This window comes from Schistocerca serialis, chromosome 4, assembly GCF_023864345.2.
Source record: "Schistocerca serialis cubense isolate TAMUIC-IGC-003099 chromosome 4, iqSchSeri2.2, whole genome shotgun sequence".
In the NCBI taxonomy this organism is placed as follows: domain Eukaryota; kingdom Metazoa; phylum Arthropoda; class Insecta; order Orthoptera; family Acrididae; genus Schistocerca; species Schistocerca serialis.
The window spans coordinates 267,672,569-267,687,119 of NC_064641.1; the positions used below are offsets into that span (position 1 = coordinate 267,672,569).

The following is a 14,551-nucleotide window of genomic DNA, read 5'->3' on the forward strand; positions in this document are numbered from 1 at the left end:
GCTCTTTCCTAGTATTTGATATTGTTTTTCACACTATTTATAATTTTCACAGACAATTTATCATGTTTATTTGATAGCAGTAGCTTTGTAACAGAGTTCCACTACTTTGTAAGTCACATGGAGTTGTAGAACTTGATGCTGCTTCTTATAAAGCCATACCTTTCCCATTAGTCTGTCCTGATCCAATTCTGTATTATTTTCTTGCACTGGCACTATTCCATTTCCATTTACCAATGTTCTGTACTGGCCAATTTTAGATTCTGTAAATATGACTGAATCATACTGCAAAATCCACATGTTAAGTTGATTTGTTAACAACACCAGGAGTTCAGTAAATAGAATGATGTTCCATATTTCCCATAAGGAAATTACTATTTATACACTTACACTCATGAATCCAAAATATGTTGAAAGATGTGACTGACAACTATAATAACATATGATTCAAAACATTTTGGAGATTTCTGTTCTGAGATTTATAATTTGATCTCAGATCTTACATCAGTGGGTTATTTATGGCACAAGACCATAAACATTTAGTGTCAGTGTAAGATTACAACTGATTCTCCTGTATCAGCTGCCTGCTTAATGTGCACAGTATCTAGTATTCTTGCACATTAGCTACTCTGATTTTCACAAACTTGCATGACCTTCACAAAAAGTATGCACTCACTAACAACATAGTTCATCAAGAGGCATGAAAATTAAAAAGAAATTGAAAAGTTATGGCTGCAGACTACATTACAGACAGATTAAAAGTTGTCATGATCAAATGCAGAGATTTTAATGGAGCTGAGATTAAAAATTATGAAAGCAACTATCATACTACAAGACCTGAAAGTTTAACTGTTTGAAATGTGGGAGGGAGACATAAGTGGCAAATAAATGAAGTAATCATAATTTCAGTTTCTAAAAGACATCCATAAGTAAATGTTTCTTTTTACTGCTTCCACCCTTTTCTCGAAAATTAATATCTGTGATTCTGTCATATATTATTTGCTTCTCTTATACCATACTTTACTAACTTCTCTGCTAGCATCAAACTCTCTTCAAAGGCATGCAGTTAAATTTGTGACCAATCACAGACCGACAGACATGAAAACTTTTATCAGACAAAGGAATACAAGATTTTTAAAACTATTTCTCTGTCCGCATCCACACGTTTATTGGTCTGCTACCATCTGATAAGTAAAAGTTTGTATACCTTCTTTTGGCACACTTTCAAGATAGACTCAGATGATTTTTCTAATTTTAAAATATTTTAGGCAAGAGATAAGAGAGATCAAAGATATGCAGCCAGATCCCCATACTCCATTTCTCAATGAAACATGGAACAGTAATCATAAATATAGTACCATGTATGAACCCCATTTCAACAATCAATGAACACCAGCTTGCAAAGTATGACTGTAGGTATGAATTGTAAACAACTCTACTTCACAGTACCCATTTATTTTCTGAATTCATTTTCTTGTGGTTCTTTTGAACCAGAATTCTGTGCAGTTTGTTCTCTGTTTTGTAACACCCAGCAGTTTTGTATAACTTAATTTATACACTTGTTAGCTTTTCATATAAGGAACTGATAGATAAAACAGCTCAACGATCATGAACATCATTTTAGAGCTACTACTGTTGGCTTGTTTATGATACCTGCATTTGACAGGCACTGTCATTTTATATGTATGTAATGTAGTTTGTAGTTAATAAGAAGACAGAGAGCTCAAACCACCTTCTAGCTAAATATTTTTATTGTCATATGGGTATTTTTAGTAGAAATTTTACAGAAATCCTATATACTGTTACTTATCTATTTCTTATTAAATTATTTTTCAAACTGTGCTAGCAAACTCACAACTTGTCATTTTAGAAATATGCTCAACATTTTACTGTAATTGATAATAACAGATTGAAATTATGTGCCAGAAGTGTTGTGTGTTACATACCTCTTGAATACTATTATCAAGAATTGAAACATTTTTACAAAACCCAGGAAGTTTCCTACATTCAGCTTGCAGATTTACTTACCACCAGTTGTGGAAATTTTCATAAGAAGTTCACAAACATAACTTGCCTATTATACTGAAATTTCCAGTAATAAATTCATTTCTAAAGTACAAATAATTAAATTGTTCTTTTTTGCATATTGTGTGCACAATAAGACAAAAACTTATATTTTACAAAATAAAAGAAAATAACATTTTTTATATTTGCCATTTTCACAGTACTCAATTAATTACAACACTTGTGTCACATGTTCTTAAAATGGCAGAAAATTAAACATTTTATTAACAATTAAGTTTCAGAATATTTTCAGTATTAAAAGAATATTTCTTCTTTGCATGTGACTTCATTTTATATTTTTTTAAGCATGATATTTTCTGTTTTCTATGGTCATCCTTCATACTAATGTTTCTTTCTGGCAATGGTTACACTGTGGGTTAAACAGAAACTCATTTCAGAATAATGTCTTCGATTCTGCTTATGACTGCAAAGTTAACTCTCTTAATTGCTAAACTCTAGTCATGACATTCTTGCCTGCACCCATGAGTGACCATATAGGCAGCAGCATGCCTTAACAACATACAAGAACTTGACCACGGAACTACTGACAAAACTAATGCCTCACCTGATGACTCCCTTCCACAATGGACTAAAAGATGTTCAATTATAAGGTATTAATGTTGATTCTTCTCATAAAAATAGCTTGTGCCACAGATGATGATGATGTTGTTGTGTGTCTTCAGAGGAGACCTCTGCCTTGTCCAAGTACAGGTAGTTGTTGAAAATGAGGTAAGAACTTGTTCAGGTTTTTATGTAATGGTTACCAATTCTGTACAACAACCAGCTTGTGATGAATGAGGTAAGAACTTGTTCAGGTTTTTATGTAACGGTTACCAATTCTGTATAACAACCAGCTTGTGATGAATGATTCTTTTACTGTTCCATATGAAGTTCTATATCACCATCATAGAACAACAAATGGGGGTCATATAGGCCAAATAAGCTCAGTAAACAGAAAGTGAAATTGAATTAAAGGGACCCAGGAAAGAAGAACAAAGGATTAAGAGTACAAGAATTAATTGGTAGGCCCAATAAAAATGCAGGATTAATACTAGAGTGTACAGGTGTGACAGAATAATGGATAAATAAGTAACATGAGTAATACTAGCAGAGAGAACAGACTAAATAAGATCAAGTTATGAAGTGTCACTAAAACATCTGAACCATTCTGAAGGAAACTTTGCTTCTCATAATGCAGTCATGTCCTACTACACAGTGTAGAGAAGTTCAGACAAGCCTTTTGCCCTGTCACTCAATAATTTTTCACATAGCTTCTACAAGATTTAACTACCAAGGTGAGAGATCTAACACATATTTCTCTCTTTCATAAAATACGTAAAAGCAGACAGCTAAGAAGCATACATAGTACTGAAGCTCATTGCAAATTTCAAGACTCAGAATTTACTTGATGTTCATACATTACAATTTGATAACAGACTCCTAACTACATTGATAATTAAGACATGGACACTAAAGAATGTTGCTTTCAGACACACATTAAATTCCCATCATCGTTCTGTTACATATTTATTCCTTTTCACTCTTTACTCATCATCATTTAGCTCTGTTCTTTCCCTCAACGCATCTTTATTGTTGTGTGAAACAATCTTCTGCCAAAACATATACTTTCATGTTCATTCACAATATTTCTACTGAAAGGTGACTATGTATTTCTTTGTACATTCATGTCCTTGTGTCTTTTTCCCTTCCCCTTCTTTTGTAAGTCCTTTAAAAAAATAATAAAAAATCTAGTCACCCTTTTCAATGTTTCTGATAGTCTGAAAGTAACTGGTGAGTGTATTTATTTACAATGCAGAAACCATTTAACATCCTCATTTATTACAATGTTTGCAGTGAAATTAGTGTCCAGACATACACAAAAAATTATTTTTCCTGTGTAAATATCCATGTGCATTAAACACAAGGTTAACTAGAAAAGCACACATTCCTTGAAAGCAAGAACATAATGCTATGGTAAGATATTTAGAGCTGTTTAATTTGTAAACACAGAAAATGTAGTAAACTATAATTGTATTGCATAGTCAAAATTACCATTATCATTGCCAGTAAATGGTTAATATATCATACAGAAGCAGTTTGTATTAGTTGTTTTACTCCATTAACACACTATTTGATAGACCAAATATCTGATGCTGTAGTGAAACTTGACAATGTTGTTAACTACACATAAAGTACACTCTTGCAAATGAAGAAGTGGTCATAAACATATCACAACTAAAATCATAAACTCTGTCATAAAGACTATTTGCAGCAGCAACAAGTTAAGATTGAACAACTATTTTTCCTACTGGTAGCGGAAACTGTTGGGTTGTAATAGTGCAGCTATTACGATATATTCAAACAAATTCAAATTTTTCACAAAGTTCTATCTCCCTCTAAAATGAAAATCATTAGTAGTTTAAAAGAGTGTAGTTCGGTCATTTCATTATTAGTTTTTTGACCTGATGGAACTTTCTAGAAAGAAAAAAAGGGTCAAAAATGGATAAAAGAGAATACTTTTATTAAATAAGATATCAACAAGTCATAGGTTCTGTGATATGCCTATGTCAGAGCATACCTGTTATTTTCAGAATACAAAAGCCTATAGATTACTGAAGTATACAAAATATGAAACAGACATGCAGTTCACATAGCTGCAAAAGTCATCATGACACTAATGAACTTCAAATGGGAATTCAAGGAATCATGACCAGAAACTGATAATGTCATCCATTTAGTACACTGGCTGACTAAAAAGTGAAGCATGCAGGAGGGAGAAGGAAATGAAATGAATCTACACAGGTTGAAAGGGTATGTGATGTTATTTCACTGATTACAATACTGAATCAGATTTACAAAGACCTTGGCAGTATGAAGCCACTTGTCAATATGACGCTGCAACCTCTTTGCCTGAATGCATGCATTGATTCAATTGGGATGAAAGTCATGAGACCATTGAATCTTCTCCTGAGGCAAGTTGTTCTAGGTACACCATATGTTGACCAGCACTGTCCTGTTGAAAAATAGCATCATGATACCATTGCATGAGAGGTAACACATAAGGATGCCTGTTACATACCATTGTGCCCTCAGAGTTCCCTCAATCACACTACCAAACCACGACCTGAAGCCATACCCAATGGTTCCCTACAACATGATGCAAGTAGTTGCATTGCTGTGCCTCTCCAAAACATTGGAAGAATGGGACCTCTCTGCAGGTCACTGCAATAGTCACCAAAGATTGTCATTTGGGGTAGTGCAGAACTATAATTCACTGCTGAACACAACACAATTTCATTCATCAGCAGTCCGTGCTTCCTGGTCACAGCTCCACTCCAAGTTTAGCCATTTGTGTTATGGTGTTAACAGCAGCCTACACATGGGACAGTAATTCCCTAGTCTGGCTGCTATTAGTCTCTGACCACTGCTGAAAGGTGACACAGAATATTGCAGGGAGTCCGTTATTTGTTCTCAAATGGAAGGCACAGACATGAAGGGAGTTATGACATGGTTGGTGCACAATACATTGATCTTCCCTTCTAGTGGTCAGAGGTGGTCAACCAGAAACTTGAGAATGAGTATGCCTGCCTTCACATTTCCATGCAATCCAACATCGAGCCACTGTCACATCCGAGTGCATAACAAATCTGGATATTACACAGTTCAACCAGTCGAGCAAATAGAGAACAACACTCTGTGTCCTTTACACTGATCATTCAATATATCATATTGTTTTCACTCTTATATACCCGACAAAGTCTGGTAACAATACTAAACACAAACAACACTAACGCATTTCTGGTGGCCATTCTACTTGTCGTGGAGTATTACAACTCTAATCATTTACACACCTGATGACATTGTGTAAGTATATAAAGTTACAATTACTGTTGACCATTTCTTCTGAGTGCTTCACTTTTTTTGCCAGGCAGTGCTTATTTTGGTAATTAATATCCAGGAAGATAGTAACACATTAAACTACTCTCTTTATCTGCTTACTTATTTTTGAATAGTGTCTTTTCTTATCTATAAAAGGAACTGGAAGCAACAAAATGTTGCCTAAAAAAAGAAAAGAAAAAGAAAAAGAAAGAATAAGATATACTGACCCAACCAGGAAATAAGTAATTTTCCAATAGATCGAATTGATGAAAATTTTTAGTTATCCATTCCTCTAGAGTAATCAAATGAACTTCCTGAAACTGTGTATCTTTAATTTTGCCTTCTTTTAACAGTGTACGTAACTCTTTATATAACAAAAAAGAAACAACTGTATAAGCATCAAAAAAATTTTGTGTTGTCCACAAACATTGATAGATTATAAGGAAAATATGATATTCTGGAACTAATGACAGATGAGATGTGCAAATCCACTGAAGAAACAAACAAAGTAAAGATGTCTGGAAAGGGTAGTGTTTTGGCACAAATGATTAAAGATGGAAGAAAAGTAATGCAAGAAGAACTAGCAACATTATTTAGAGGCTGTACATGGAGGAAGTTCCCAAAACCAGAAAGAAGGCAGAGAATATGTAAGAAACTGTAGACCAATCTTAGACACTTCTGCAGTTATAAGATAACCACCAAAACTATTAAACACTGCAGAGGAAAATACAGGATTTAAATCATAGAAAAGAACGAGCAGGCTTTAGAGCCTAATGAGGCACAATGCATCATTTTCAAGTAATGACAAAATTATGGCATGAAACAATGAGTAAAAATTACTAATTTGCCTTGGCTTCTTAGATTTTGAGGAAACCTTTGTAGCTATTTTCAACAAAGTCTGTAATAATAACACTTAAAAAATAAGGTACTAATTCAACCTATGTTAGTGTACTGAAAAAAACATGTATCATTGGACAGGTTCCATTAGACTTAATCAAGATAGTGGGAAATTTAGAAATTACTGATGCTTGGTGATTTCATTTTACTAAAAATATCCTTAGAACATTAAAGGAAATTACAGCTCTCAAAAAGGATAATGAAAGATAAATAAGTGTTAATGGAAGATATCTGAACCATTTTAGTTCTGATGATGACGTTGCACTAACACAGATAAACTTCAACAGCTAATGCATGAAGTTAAAGGAGAATATCTGAAATCAACTGAATTGTACAAACTAGCAACAAAGCCATACAGCCAGCTGAAAAGTTTTTGTTACTACTGGATGGACAGAAGAATAAATAAACAAAAGAGTAAAAATATCTGTAGTGATTTTGGTTAGCTAAATAGTTTTGAAAATAAAGCCTCCAGTCTATCTGAAATGGAAAATTACAGTCAGTGTGTATCATAAGTGTTGTGACTCGCCAATCATTCTAAGCGCCGCCACGCAATTACGCGTGTCCTCTACATGCAGCGCTGTCTGCCAGCCATGCAGCAGCTGCGCCACCTAAGTGGCCAGCCGAGCAGCGGCCGCTAGACTGGGACTCAGTGCTCATTCGAATGTTAACGTGTACACATGTCTTGCTTGTCAACTTATTCTGTGACTTATATGTGTTGTGTCTTTCTGAAATATATGTGTTAAACTTGACGTTATAACAATAAATTTTGATTAATGGCAGTGAGGCACAGAATATTAATGCAAAAAGCATTCAAAAACAGAGGGACCACCCGGTTGTTAATGGTGAACTGCATGCTGAAATGGAATGTGGACAAGAGAATAGATGGTAGATAGACCAAGGAAGTTTTCTCCTGGTTTCTTAGAGATAATAAAAGGCCAAGTAGATATTTTAATGGAAGGTGAGAAGATGACACTAGAAAACATGCAGGAGCAACATGGCTGTGTACTGCTGAAGATCATAATGGATGGAGAAGTCTAGATAAGGCCTTTACTCATCTGTGGATGTTGAATGGCTGCTGAAGATCTTGATCATGATGATACGTAATTCTGTGTTCAGCAACAGCAACAGCTAACATTCTTTATCTACCAATCTTTCAAAAATTTCTCTTATATTACTCTACATTTTTTGCTAAACTAATTTTTACTGCAACTATATGCACATCTTATATCTTTCTTTTGACATCAGTTTTCAGATTGGTTTAATACAGCCAACAATGGCTCCCTCCCCTGTCCCAACCTCTTCATATCAGAGTAACACTTGCACCAACCATCCTCAATCACATGTTGGATATATTCCAAGCTCTATCTTACCATACAATTTTTGCCCTCCATGACTCCCTCTATTGCCATGTAAGTTATGCCCTGATGTCTTAACACATTATCTTCTCATCCTGTTCCTGCTTCTAGCTCATATTCATAAATTTAAACGAAACAGTTAGCAAAGAAAAAGACATGCAAAGTGTGTTACAACATTTAAGTATGAGTAAGAAGCAAAAGCAAGATAATACTAAACAAGCCTTAATTGATAATGACTGTATATGAGAATTACTTTCCACCATGACATTCAGAAATATAAATATATAAAAGAGACTGAGAATTTTTAACACAAGGACATGCTTTATTTTCACACTGACAAATATTTAAAATAAGTTGATGTGCATCATTTGCAGCAGGATGCACTCTGTTACTGGTTGCATAAACAATGACATTCTTTGAATCATGCGAATTTAATTGGAGACTTTGTGACATGTTTGTATGGGGTGTCTACATGATTGTGCACTTTGATGAGAATGTACTTAATTTGGAAAAGGAGTGGTAGATTAAAAGCAAGTGATGTGTCCACGCTGTTACTTGTTTTCATGTGCCAAATATCGATCAGCCACAGGTAAAATACACTCCTGGAAATTGAAATAAGAACACCGTGAATTCATTGTCCCAGAAAGGGGAAACTTTATTGACACATTCCTGGGGTCAGATACGTCACATGATCACACTGACAGAACCACAGGCATATAGACACAGGCAACAGAGCATGCACAATGTCGGCACTAGTACAGTGTATATCCACCTTTCGCAGCAATGCAGGCTGCTATTCTGCCATGGAGACGATCGTAGAGATGCTGGATGTAGTCCTGTGGAATGGCTTGCCATGCCATTTCCACCTGGCGCCTCAGTTGGACCAGCGTTCGTGCTGGACGTGCAGACCGCGTGAGACGACGCTTCATCCAGTCCCAAACATGCTCAATGGGGGACAGATCCGGAGATCTTGCTGGCCAGGGTAGTTGACTTACACCCTCCAGAGCACGTTGGGTGGCACGGGATACATGCGGACGTGCATTGTCCTGTTGGAACAGCAAGTTCCCTTGCTGGTCTAGGAATGGTAGAACGATGGGTTCGATGACGGTTTGGATGTACCGTGCACTATTCAGTGTCCCCTCGACGATCACCAGTGGTGTACGGCCAGTGTAGGAGATCGCTCCCCACACCATGATGCCGGGTGTTGGCCCTGTGTGCCTCGGTCGTATGCAGTCCTGATTGTGGCGCTCACCTGCACGGCGCCAAACACGCATACGAACATCATTGGCACCAAGGCAGAAGCGACTCTCATCGCTGAAGACGACACGTCTCCATTCGTCCCTCCATTCACGCCTGTCGCGACACCACTGGAGGCGGGCTGCACGATGTTGGGGCGTGAGCGGAAGACGGCCTAACGGTGTGCTGGACCGTAGCCCAGCTTCATGGAGACGGTTGCGAATGGTCCTCGCCGATACCCCAGGAGCAACAGTGTCCCTAATTTGCTGGGAAGTGGCGGTGCGGTCCCCTACGGCACTGCGTAGGATCCTACAGTCTTGGCGTGCATCCGTGCGTCGCTGCGGTCCGGTCCCAGGTCGACGGGCACGTGCACCTTCCGCCGACCACTGGCGACAACATCAATGTACTGTGGAGACCTCACACCCCACTTGTTGAGCAATTCGGCGGTACGTCCACCCGGCCTCCCGCATGCCCACTATACGCCCTCGCTCAAAGTCCGTCAACTGCACATACGGTTCACATCCACGCTGTCGCGGCATGCTACCAGTGTTAAAGACTGCGACGGAGCTCCGTATGCCACGGCAAACTGGCTGACACTGACGGCGGTGGTGCACAAATGCTGCGCAGCTAGCGCCATTCGACGGCCAACACCGCGGTTCCTGGTGTGTCCGCTGTGCCGTGCGTGTGATCATTGCTTGTACAGCCCTCTCGCAGTGTCTGGAGCAAGTATGGTGGGTCTGACACACCGGTGTCAATGTGTTCTTTTTTCCATTTCCAGGAGTGTACATACCTTTTCTACTACTTCATGCAAGCAAATTTCTTTTGTGTAGTTGGCTACTGTGTAAGTGTTATAGCCTGACTTTGTGGGTGTATTGATGAGAGGTGGAGCTACTTGTGGACTCAAACATGATGAAAAAGATATATTCTGTACAACCTTTTACATTTCACAGCATTCTCTTCTGTAGAGAAAGAATTCTAATGTGCAATAAACAAAGGTGTTCTAGGTTCCTCAAATAGTTTCCAAATCCACCACAGTCCTACTAGGCACACACCTCATATGTTTGGGCTCAAAATAGATATTATATTATCACAAATCAAAACAAGTTGCATTATTTACCAACACCCAAAGTGTAGTTGTTATGGAGAGACAATAGGAAAACAGAATAGTTGAGGGAAAGATGTGAGCTTACAAAACTCTCAATGTGTCAACACCAATAGTATTACATTTTAGTTTATTGTGACAAAAAAGCTGTTGACTTGCAAAGTACATGCAGGTGTTGAATGCTTTGCGATCATTCTTTGTCATTTCTTCCTTTTACTTTATAGCTTTGAGTGTTTATTAAAATACTAAATATGCAGCAACAGATATAGTCAAAACAAAAGACTGTTGATTGCTGTTTATTTTGTTAGCCCTTCAAGCATCTTTTCTGTCTTTCCATAATTTATGATAATAGTGAAACTAATTCTCTTTTATGGAATTTTTTTCTGTTAGTTTGATGTTACATATGTCGTCATCCATCAATATACTTAACTACCACAAGAGGAGGAATATGTTTAATTACTTTAAGTAAAATGGTCACTGTTTTGAAGGTACTTTTAACTTTCAATACAGCATGTTCTAAGAAAACTCTCTAGGATGAAAATTCTGCAAGACCTGACAAAAAAAGTCTAATTCCGTTATATAAATTTCAGCTGGTCGCTGGCAGTGGCAACACGGAGCCAAGTGGAGAATCTGCAAGTGCCAGTGCAGGAGCTTCAGCAGATGCTGGTGTTGTAAGAGATGATGGATACCAAGCAGGTGTCCCTGGACCAATCACACGGTTGTTTATCATTGCCAACCGTGGCATTGCCAATCTCATGCAGGACCTGATCTTGGTAAGGGAATTTCAGGACTACAATCAATAATGCGCTATAACAAAATATTTTTGAACCATCCACTTTCATGATTTATTCAATAAATTTGTCATTCTTTCATGTAATGTTCAAGTAAATGTTTGCAGTTTTCCATTAAATAAAATAGTTTTTATATCAGAAACATCAGACAGTTATACTATACAATGTATCATCTATCAAAATCAAATGGTGTGGAAGTTTGTGTTTACTAGACATAAAAGAAGCAAACTGAAGAAGTCATAGTCCACAAACCTTTATTTTTTGTGACAGTGCTATGTCCAATTACTATAAATTACAAATTTCACTATATCCTGTTAAGACTCATTACATTTGGGAAGGATTATTTTGACACTTTAATATGTAGTGCGTGAATTTCTTTAATGTTGCCTCTAGACAAAGACATCACTTTCATAGTGCTTCTGAAAATATGTCAATATGCTTTTTATGTTGACACTGTAATAAACTCCTTAGGAAAGTAGAGAAAAGTGAAACATGCCAACAGGTCAAAGAGACTGCACATCCCCATTCAGGGTATACAACAAATACCTTGTTGCATGGCACCAGGAAGATCTCTAAGATTAGCTAACCAAACAGAACATCACATGAAATGATTTTCCTAAACACCTTCATAACAATTTTTGATTTCTTCATTGCTCTTCACTATTATTAAGTGATGCCAACCTTCATTCTAAGAGTAGTTCAAATCAAGCTACTTATATACCTGCAAACTGATAAGCTTCCTACAGCTTAACAACAGCAATACCAGTATTCATTTCATTTCAATATTGTCTATCAAATCTGATCTTAGCATAATGCCTCATTTCATGCTGCTTCATCAGCATTAACATGATACTTCTTGCTTCAGTCTCATCATATCACTCATAATAGAATTTTTTTAAACTGCCCTCAGATATGTTAATTATTAGTAGAAGATGTGCACAGCATTCTCATCCTGGCATCACCAACAGCAGATTTCAAATTTAGTAACAGTTCTAATGTTTGCTTTTCAACAGTGTACATTTCATGCCCAAAGTTGGCTTTAAATAAAGTTTTGTTTTTATTTGCCGGCTCTTCATTTATCTGTTGATGTTTCTACCCTTATAGATATTTTCAAGATTATAAGAACATTTCTTCCAAATGCAGACCATCAATAGATTTGACCAGTAGAGTCTCTTTTGGAGTCAGTTTTTGTCTTTAAGTTACCATGATATTTATCTTCTTGATGACTTCTCACTTTTGCTATTTAATTTCATGGTAAATAATTAAGGATCTTCTTTTATTTCTTATAAACAATTTTGTTTCATCAGCATTTCTAGGTTGTCGGCATTTTTAACATTAATTTAGCAACAGTGTGAGATACTAGAAACCCAGATTTTCCCACAATTACTGCACTATATAAATAAAAAAAGCAATAGCTGTGAAATACACATTGGTTTGTTATATTATTGGATATTGACCCACTCTGTATCCCAGTATGGAGTTTCAATACTTGCTACTTTATCTAAAAAATGATATGATTAGCTTAACAAGAACTCATCTTCTTACAGATCACACTTAACCTGGGTTCTGAACTACCTGCCTCTCCCCCTTTTCAAGTGTGTGTGTGTGTGTGTGTGTGTGTGTGTGTGTGTGTGTGTGTGTGTGTGTGTGTGTGTGTTTGTTTGTTTTAGTTCATAGGTGAGCTATATAACGATTTTTCCAGTTTTAATGGAAGTGAACAGATGTGTTACAATAACGAGGAATATGTACAGTAAGGATCTTGTGAAGAATGTAAGTTCTGTTTCCATAAATTTCATTTCATGTTCTAATTACATTTTCTTTTTTGACAGCGCCTGGCTCAGACAAGTGAGAGGATAGTGAACTTCAAGGCCCGCCTGATCACCTCCATTATTTAAAGAGAAACTGTTCGTTCCTGGTACAAGGATCATACCTTTATGACTCTATCCTCATGAAAAGTGTTATAATTAAAGCACAGGCATCTTGTAGATGGATTCTGCAGCAAACTGGACACATGTTCTTCTTCCTTTGACAACGTGGACATCATAATTTCATGATACAGAGAACAGAGCATTTGTTTAGGTCAGCTGATCATGGGTTCAGATCTGTTGCATTATTGTCACACAGTACGTGTTGTGTGAGAGACTGAATGGCCACTGGCCTGCTACCATTCCTTTAAATACTGATGTAACTAACAGAAGCATATAGAGGTATATTCAGCTAGTCAGTGGCACTTTCTTCTACATGTTTGCTTGTGCTTTAATTTGATCTACAGTCTATGTAAACTATCAACCATTTCAATAGTTACCATTGAAATACTCGAGTGAATTACTGTATATAACAGTGGAGAAATTGAAAGTTACTGACAATGGCAGTATTGCTACATTATTTAAACAGTGACAATTGTATTAGATTTGTTTTGTATAGTATCTGTGTAATCGTATGAACTGAAATTTATTATATTTTATGTGAAAATGCATTTAATGAGTATTTTATAATTGGTTTAGATTGAATGTTTTATTGATGAGGCATCACATACACAGCAATCTGTAAAAATCTTAATATTTGAAACTGTAATATTTTTATATAACATTTGTGTTACATTGTACGAATATTTTTGTTATAAAAAGAATTATACAACACTTGTCTTGTTAAGTCTGTTCTTAAAATCTCTATCCCAAGTCAAGAAAATCTATTTCTATTTCATTCTTAGATACATTAAATATGTGCTGTGGAAGTGACAAGAGATTTCAAGCTTAGCAAAATGAGACCAGATTGTTTTGGGAAATATATTGATTCACTAACATTCTTAGTTCCATAGATTTGGACAACTAGTGAATAATACATACAGGATTCCAATACTGAGAAGTCCATTCCAAAACATGTGCATAAGAACATGAGTGCAGCACAGTTTAATGTAATTTCTGTTTCTTGACAATACCACCACTCATTACTGTATCCTGCAAATAACTACTTTGCAGATTGCCCAGAGGGTAACTGATTCAGTTATATAGCACCACACAGATTCTCATCAGGTAGGAAAGAATGTATGCAATTTGAAGCTCCAGGTGTATAAAACAGAATTCATGGAGGAACAGAACTGCAAATTGCTTGAGCTATAGGTGTAAATTTCTGAAACAAAGGTGATAAATTTTCTAAATCTCTTATCAGTATATTTTGACTGATCCACCTTATGACTGAACAAACTGCCTTTACTTTTAAGACCCGTCACC

At 36.4% G+C, this 14,551-nt stretch overlaps 1 protein-coding gene across 2 annotated transcripts in view; it reads left to right on the forward strand.

Moving 5' to 3' along the window:
• Nucleotides 1-13,973, forward strand: part of LOC126474005 (putative lysozyme-like protein) — a 161,093-nt gene extending 147,120 nt beyond the window's left edge. For both annotated transcript variants that reach the window (XM_050101394.1, XM_050101393.1), the window contains 2 exons: nucleotides 11,121-11,303; nucleotides 13,151-13,973. In XM_050101394.1, coding sequence (XP_049957351.1) covers nucleotides 11,121-11,303; nucleotides 13,151-13,216 — 249 coding nt within the window. In that variant the 3' untranslated portion in view covers nucleotides 13,217-13,973. The remainder of the gene's footprint in view (nucleotides 1-11,120; nucleotides 11,304-13,150) is intronic.
• The last annotated feature ends 578 nt before the right edge of the window (nucleotides 13,974-14,551 follow it).